The sequence below is a fragment of the Crocodylus porosus genome, unplaced genomic scaffold (assembly GCF_001723895.1).
Source record: "Crocodylus porosus isolate Cpor-Errol unplaced genomic scaffold, CroPor_comp1, whole genome shotgun sequence".
Taxonomy (NCBI): Eukaryota; Metazoa; Chordata; order Crocodylia; family Crocodylidae; genus Crocodylus; species Crocodylus porosus.
In genome coordinates this window covers 3,927,735-3,935,422 of record NW_017728931.1, presented here as the reverse complement: position 1 = coordinate 3,935,422, position 7,688 = coordinate 3,927,735, and the positions used below count along the sequence as shown (strand labels likewise).

At 42.0% G+C, this 7,688-nt stretch overlaps 1 protein-coding gene across 2 annotated transcripts in view; it reads right to left on the bottom strand.

The window, feature by feature from the left end:
* Nucleotides 1-379: 379 nt before the first annotated feature.
* KIZ (kizuna centrosomal protein) overlaps nt 380-7,688 on the bottom strand; it is a 117,980-nt gene continuing 110,671 nt past the window's right edge. For both annotated transcript variants that reach the window (XM_019544080.1, XM_019544079.1), the window contains 2 exons: nt 4,441-4,484; nt 380-679 (listed from right to left, as the gene is read on the bottom strand). In XM_019544080.1, the coding sequence (XP_019399625.1) occupies nt 576-679; nt 4,441-4,484 (148 nt within the window). In that variant the 3' untranslated portion in view covers nt 380-575. The remainder of the gene's footprint in view (nt 680-4,440; nt 4,485-7,688) is intronic.

Below are 7,688 nucleotides of genomic sequence, written 5' to 3'. Positions count from 1 at the left end.
AAAATCATGTACCTTCTTGTATGTGTTTGCACAGGGACCAAGGACCTCGGGAGCAGGGGAAGAGGGTCAAAGATATGCACTAGAAGGGATGCTGCTGATTTATCCAGAGTGAGAAGAGATATGGAATAATATGAATTGCCCTCTGCCCCTGCAAAAAATGCATTACCTCAAAGAAAGCCCTAGACATTTGAAGTAATACTGCTCTAGGGATTCATATTCATTGCCAGGTCCTAACAGCAAATGGACAGTCAAGGACCTGTCTCTACTTGGATTTGTCTTTTGGGAACACCGTCAAGCTCAGACATGCTTTTGCTTATCTGGTGACACTCTTTTAAAAGTATAAGTGGACTTGAGAAAAGGAAATACTTAGAATTTAAAATAAATTCTTAAACATCAGTTTAATAGAAAACATATATCCAGGGAAATAAAGACTTTATACTTTATTGCCAGTATTTGTACTGCCAAACTAAAATCTAAACACCAAGAAGATATGCTACACATTACAGGAATATCAAGCCAAATATCAAACCAAATAAAATTCACTTCCTTCATTTTTTCCACGAGTGCTAAATGCCTTAGTCATAGAAGTCATCAAATTCATCTGCATGTGTGTTTTGGACCTGTGGACGCAAAGCAGTTTCAATTTCTGAGTTGCTGTCATCAGACTCACCCCAGAAAGCTAGGGATAAAAATCAGAATAACTAATTAATCAAAACCTCCAACCACATATACATGCTATTTTTGCATCCTTTAAAGTATCTAAATACAGTGGATTAGAATGAGGACAGACAAGAACAGTTTGGAAACTGCACAACTTGTAGGGATGAATTTCCAAAACAATATACTGCTCACAGGTCTTGTTCTCTGTTAATTGGATTGTTGTGCAGAAATACTACGCATTGACTTAGAAGCCCTACTTTACTGTTTCTCAAGGTAGTTTGACAGAACATTTTCACTCAAAGCAATTTACTTAACCATCTGCTGAATTAAGAGATTTATCTGTTATACGCCCTTCCTTTACCTGATTCTGAAGTGAAGTCACAATCATACTCTAACCTCACAAATCTAGCACAAAAATGACAGTGACATCACAAAGAATCAACTTTGTTAATATATACAGAAGTAATACTTAAATACAAGCATCTGGTAATTACCAAGTGTAGCAAGCATTTTACATCAAATAGAGATTAATTTTAAATTCTGAAAAGAAAGTTGTTCATGAATGCTGGGCTGGATATGGGTATTTAATTGAAAAAGAGCACTGATAGATTTATTTTTCAAAACTATACACATGAAGGTAAAAGGGATACTAAAAAAGAGCTAGGAAATGACACCAGGGCAAATGCTGGGACTCCTGATACTGAGAATGTTAATCCCAGTCTAGAGAACAGCCAGCACCAGCAGAACCCTGCTGCGTAAGGAGCAGCACAGAAGTGAGAAGTATGTCAAGTTCCATGGTACGTTCTGCTCTTCTCCCAAATCCCATGGGAGTCCCAGCTCTACAGGAACCCTAATGGGTTCACATCCAGGCTCTATCACCTTCACCCCCATCTCACCACATCCATCCTACCGTGTGTGTGCGCTCCCTGGGCCAGACCTCTACTCTAGACAGCTTCTTGTGGGGTGGGTGTCTGTTGTCAGAAGCCAGCACAACAACCATACCATGGATACCTATGGCAGCAATGTTCATAGTTTTTGAGCTGAGCCCACCTTTGAGTTACAATTTTGTTTGCACCCCCCATCTACCCACTTCATCTCAGAGGAACAGCACAGCTGAGCACAAGGCACTCCTCATTCTAGTAGCCACCGTGGCTGGACTCCACTCGGCAGGACGTGTTCCACCTGTCTCGGCTCCAGTGCCTCCTGCCTTGGCCCTGCTGCAGCTCTAAGCTGCATTCCCACTGTGCTGGGCTCCTGGAGGTGCAGCAGCCCGCTGGCGGAGCCTGCCTGGGGCTCCCTGCCCTTGCATTCTCACGTGAGGCTGCAGTGATGCTGTCTCCTTGCAAACTTCTTGCCTGCAGTCCCCTGTGCTGTGCCCCCCGTCTATGTTTCTTCATGCCCCTCAGGGGGATGCACCCTACAATTTGAAATCTGCTGGTCTAGGGGGGCTGGAGAAGAAGTGCTGAGAAAAGCAGCATTCCATATAAATTTACTTCCAACTCCAGTTCTCCTAAAACAAAAACCCTTTGTATTCTTTATGCTTTTGACAACACTTAAAAATGAAAACCATTTAACTCTAAGATCCACAAATCCAGCAGACTGCGTCCTCCATCTTCTACTCCAGAATCCATGGGTTTGAACATATGCAGCAGCTGCCAAATGAAGACAAATCACAAGCCCCTTGCTCTCCAGACCAAATACATACAGAGAAACTCCACAAGTTGAAAGTTGTGCCCTTCCTGCTCCCTTGTATGGGAGTCACCAGCTAGCAGTGACAAGGGATTTCAGAGCACATTGAAACAAGAATCATCAATAATATCCCTAAAATATCACATTCTCCTACTTTCAAAATATATGATCTACTGCTTGGGACTACACAGACACTAAGTGTGGACTCGAGACAAAACTCAAGGTCCCCAACACTGCTTTTTACTTGTATTAGTAACTCAATTGATGCTAATGGAGTTAGGCTGGTGTAAAACTGATATAGGAGGAAAATTTAGCACCCAATGCCCAATCTTACATGTGCAAGAGTGCACCCAGGCACATGTTCCTACAGCTACTACTGCACATTTCTGCTTGTGTGCCTACAAAATACAAGCGACCCTTGCCATGTGTGGGGGATACAGTCTCGTACCCCCTGCAAATGGTGAAATTCGTGAATAAGGCACGGCTCTGGCGGCGATGGCAGAAGCCTGGCGACAGCAAGTATGGAGCTCCAGAGGAGCTCCTGTAAGTGTATAAAGTGTATTTAAAATGCAAGTTCGGCAATCACGAATACTTGAAACTGCACGTGCCGAACCCATGAATAGTGAGGGTTTCCTGTACATGCAAATAATGAAATACCTGTCTGGCAATTCTATAGACTCAAATGTCTGACCTATCCACAGTTCCAACTGAGATGAGCTAAGCAGAAGATGATCTGAAATCCTTCAAATGCTAAACCTGGTTCCATGGCAGTGGCATTTCCCACTTGGTTGTACTCAGCCGAGTGCTAAAACTTTATCAAAAACAGCCTTGGAGTAGTTCAGGATAACTATGGACAAATTCCCCAGGACCTTTCCCTCTACAGCTGAATTTTATTTCTGTTTCTGCACAACCCCAGGGTCCTATAAAACTTCAAGGGTCAAAACCTATTTTATTTCTGCATTACCTTAGGAGCCAATGTCTTCAGACATATTTTTCAAATTGCTAAGGTTCCTGTTTTAGGGGTCTTAATCATATGAATTTGATTTTTTTTAAATGACAACCAATTCAGGCTGTAAAAAAAGTTATCAAGGAATGCATCAGATCCTTGAGAGGAGAAAGTTTGCCTATAGAGACAAATCAACTGATGAGACTAATTTGACACAGCTGTTGCAGGTTAACTTGGATTTTTTGCCCGTTTCATTCATTTACTGTTGTAATAATGGCAAAGGCCATGATTAATGAAGTGAGATTGAAAGGCATGACAGAAAAATGGTATTATATGGGAGAATCTTAAGAAAGCAAGAACTCAAGCAGCACATGCAGCGGAGAGACTGTTCTGGGTAAGAGAGAGACCCTGGAAGATGGTACAGGTAGGGATGTAGGGGAGTGCTATTAAAAGAGCGTATTAGGCAAGAAGTTTGAGTGGAACTTGAGGAATGGAAGTCAGGAGCTGGCAGTGCGGACGTTAAACAGGAGCAAGGAGTTATCCACACATGGAAGGCAACAGCCACTAGGTTATACTTTATGCTGAAAAGGAATGGACTAAGCCCAAACTGACACCCACAACAGTTCAAGTCTTACACTGACTGTGATAACTCTCTTAGGTGGGAGGGATGTTACCCCTGATGTGGAACACTGGAACTGCTCTACTGGATTTGACCTGTAGTATAACTCCAGTATCCTGTCTGACAGCAGTCAGTACCACAGGCTTCAGAGAAAGGGACAAGTTAGCAGGTGTGGGGTGATCTGCTCTGACATTCTGTCTTCACCCACATTCTAGCCATTGGTAACAGGCCTGGGCCCTGAAGCGTAAGGTTTAGCACCCTTGCCAAAAATTTATATGTCAGCATTAACTCCAGTAACTCTGGGTGTTCTTGTTAACCATATAAACACCCAGTTCCTTTTTGGATCTCATCAAGGTTTTAGCCCAAGTGTGACCCTGTGGCAATGAGATGCACAGTTTATGTATTATGTTATATATAAAAAAAAATCCTTCTATTGTTTTTAAATTTGCCACAGTTGACATGTCGCCTTGTTTCTGTGTAAGAAAAAAGTTCCAGGTACCATCTCCATATCACTTGGATTTCTCACCTTTAGATTTTATAGTAGGTATCACTCTCCTTTTGCTTTCAGTCCTGTAAAATGAAGCAATATTTAAACAGTCAGAAGAGGTATAACAATTAAACGTTTAGAAGCCAATGCTCCTTTTTTATTAAGGAAAACAAAGTACATCAGTCCTAGAACTGCACCCTTATTTTTGATAATACTTGTTTAGTTTTTCTTTACTTTGGTTCTAACATGAGCTAAAGTACAGCAAGGATATTCAGGGCTAGTTCCTCAAATAGTGTAAATTCATTCTTTGAAATCAATGGTGACTGATGCCAGCTGGGGATCTAGCCCTGAAAGTCCTTGCTGCACATAAAATTCTTCCACTATTTAGAAATATGGTGATAAAGAAAACCCCCAAACACACTCCCACTAAACCTCCTTATTTCACTCCTTGCCAAAATACTCTCAAAACTTAGCTATTGGGTTCCCATAGCATCACCCATGTCCCTATGTAAATGTGCAGCCTCTAAGCCGCCTTTGATCTACCTTGATGCATATGCAGTTGCAATTCTGTTCTGTTAAATGACAGCTCTTGTGTCTAGAGCATCACAGACCCTTTTGAATCTCTCAAACAAGCTGGAATCATTTTGATCTTTTGTGTGTAGCGTGTGTATTGTGTCAGTGCTGTGAAATAATCACACGGGGGCAATGATGTAGGAGAATTAACTCTTATATTAACAATCCTGTGAGAAGCACTAAAAAAATAAAGCTTCAGCTGTTTCTTAACAAGGAAGATCAAATAGGAGATCTGTGATGTGGCTGTTCCAACTGGTAAAATATAAACAAATGTCAACTTACCATTTGATTCCCTTGTGGCAGTTGAAATAGAACTTATTCTTAAAATCACTTGGGTCATGATTTCATAAACTTGTAATATTTCATTTACAAATAAGAGATCCATAAATACATACACATATATACATATATACACACACACACACAAATATATTAGAGCAGAGGTTTTACAAATATTCTAGTTACTGACTTGCATGGATCTGTTCAAGACAGAGAATCCAACTGTTAAAAGATGTCTAGAAAATACCTGAATACTCCAGTGAAGAAAATTTACTATTTTACACCTTCTATCAAGTATTTCTTAACAGCTAAATCATGAACAACAGAAAAAATAAATTTACAAAGAAGAAAGTGTGCTTTTTCATTACCCCAGGGACTACACCATTTTATATTTTTAAGTAACAGAAATATATTGTATAATAGCTTATTTATCAATTTCAGCTGCATGCTAGCAAAACCCGTAGAAGTCTGTTGATAGTTAACATTTTAAAAAATATTTAGCTATCAAACTATTTGTACACCTTGTTTAATGCAAATTATAGTTTTTTCAATATTGAAGCATTCATACCATCTTTTATAACCATTCCAACTGAATCTGGCTGTGAAACATTTATTCATGAATTTGAAACTATTTTACTATACCAGATTATACCACATTCAGATGTAAAGCTGAGGCTGGTTACAAATTCATCTTTGTTTTTCCAAGTCTCCAGTTCAACACGGCCCTTATGTATGGGGGAGATGCCCATCCTTATTTAGCAATGCCTAACTTTATGCACATGTTGAAGTCCTTCTACTTTAATGCATCTTCAGCACATTTTAAGTGTTCTGCTGAATAGTGTCTATGGGCTCTGTCCTGAAAGATGCTAGAAGTAGATACCCTTAAGTACCACTTTCTGACAAAGCTGAGGTTGGTTAGGAATTCACCTCTGCTTTCTAAGTCTCCAGTTCGACAATGCACTCATGTATTGGGCCGGGGGGCAGGGGGAGGGCTGGGAATGCCCATCCCCATTCAGCAATGCTTATGTTATGCACATGTTGAAGCCCTTTTACTTTAATGTGTCTTCAGCATACGTTTAAGTGTTCTGTTGAATACCATCTATGCTCTGTCCTGCAAAATGCTAGATACCCTTAATTGCTTCTTAATTTCACAGGATTTCATAGTCTGCAGCATAACTCAGCAGATGCACAACTCCATACAGATCCAGGCCGTAAACATATATTCCAGATGATGCAACTCTGACTGCACCATCAGGCTTTTTTTTCTTGATATAGTGTTGGTAGGTAGCCACTTGTTGTTGAGGTACATGTTGAGAAGTGACTTCACTGATAAATTGTGTAGGAACCATTTATCTTCAAGTAATTTAGTAAAGCAAAATCACCAGCTGATTCGCCTGTTTACTCTCAAACTGCTTCTTCAACTTGCACTATGAGTAAGTGAAGAAGTGTTTTGTTTACTGGTTTGATTTTTTAATTCAGCCTGGGGTTCAGATCCTTCTGAAAAATTTGTGTCTAGCGTTTTCATTTGTTTAAATCCTACGTAAATTAAGTTAGAGTTGATCCTCTGGGCCACGATCCTTGTCTTTAACTAAGGAATGCAGTGTGCATCTCAAGACCATGGGATGTTCCTTCACAATCCTGGGCCAGCAGTCCTCTTGCTGGTTAATCTGGTCCTCTTTCATAACTAAAAGGACCTCAAATGCAGAACACACTGGCTTCCAAAAGTCTCAAGTCCCAGATATAGCAGCCAGGGATCATCAGAGCTACATGGAGGCCCTGGATGCAGTCTTTCTGACAACCATGACTGCCTTGGCTAGCAGAAGGGTAGTTCTTACTGTACTTCTAAGTTGGCTCTATGCCAAAGATGGCATATTATAATAAGCCATAGTCTGTCTGTCCATCCATAACACTTTAGTTGCACTCTGGCTGGCTGACAGAAACAACTAATTAGAGTGCGAATACAGCATATGGACAGGAGGTGGTACCGCAGCAGAGCACTGCTGTGGTGGGGACACAGGGGACGGAGGGGAAGGGAGGCCAGCACAGCTGGCCTCTCTCCCCCTGTCCTGCTCCCTGGAGGTGGTGGCAATGGAGCAGATGGAATGGGATGGAGGCCAGTGAAGCTTGCTCCCCCACTCCTGGTCTTTGGAGGTGGTGGCGGTGGCGCGGGGGGAGTGGTGTCAGGATGCTGTGAGGGGAGGAGCACCCCCCCCAACACCCTGATCCCTCCTGACATGGGTGGGCAGGGGAAAGCAGTGGGCCTGGGCTGACCACAGCAGCAAGGGGGAGGGGAGGAGCAGGGCCATTATGGTGGTGGTTGGTGGGGAGCAGCAGACCCAGGCTCATGTGGGAGGTGTGGGGGGATGAGAGGAGTTGGCCCAGCTCCAAAACAGTAGCAGGAGGCTGGGGAGGAGTGACCCAGCCTGGCCCTGAAA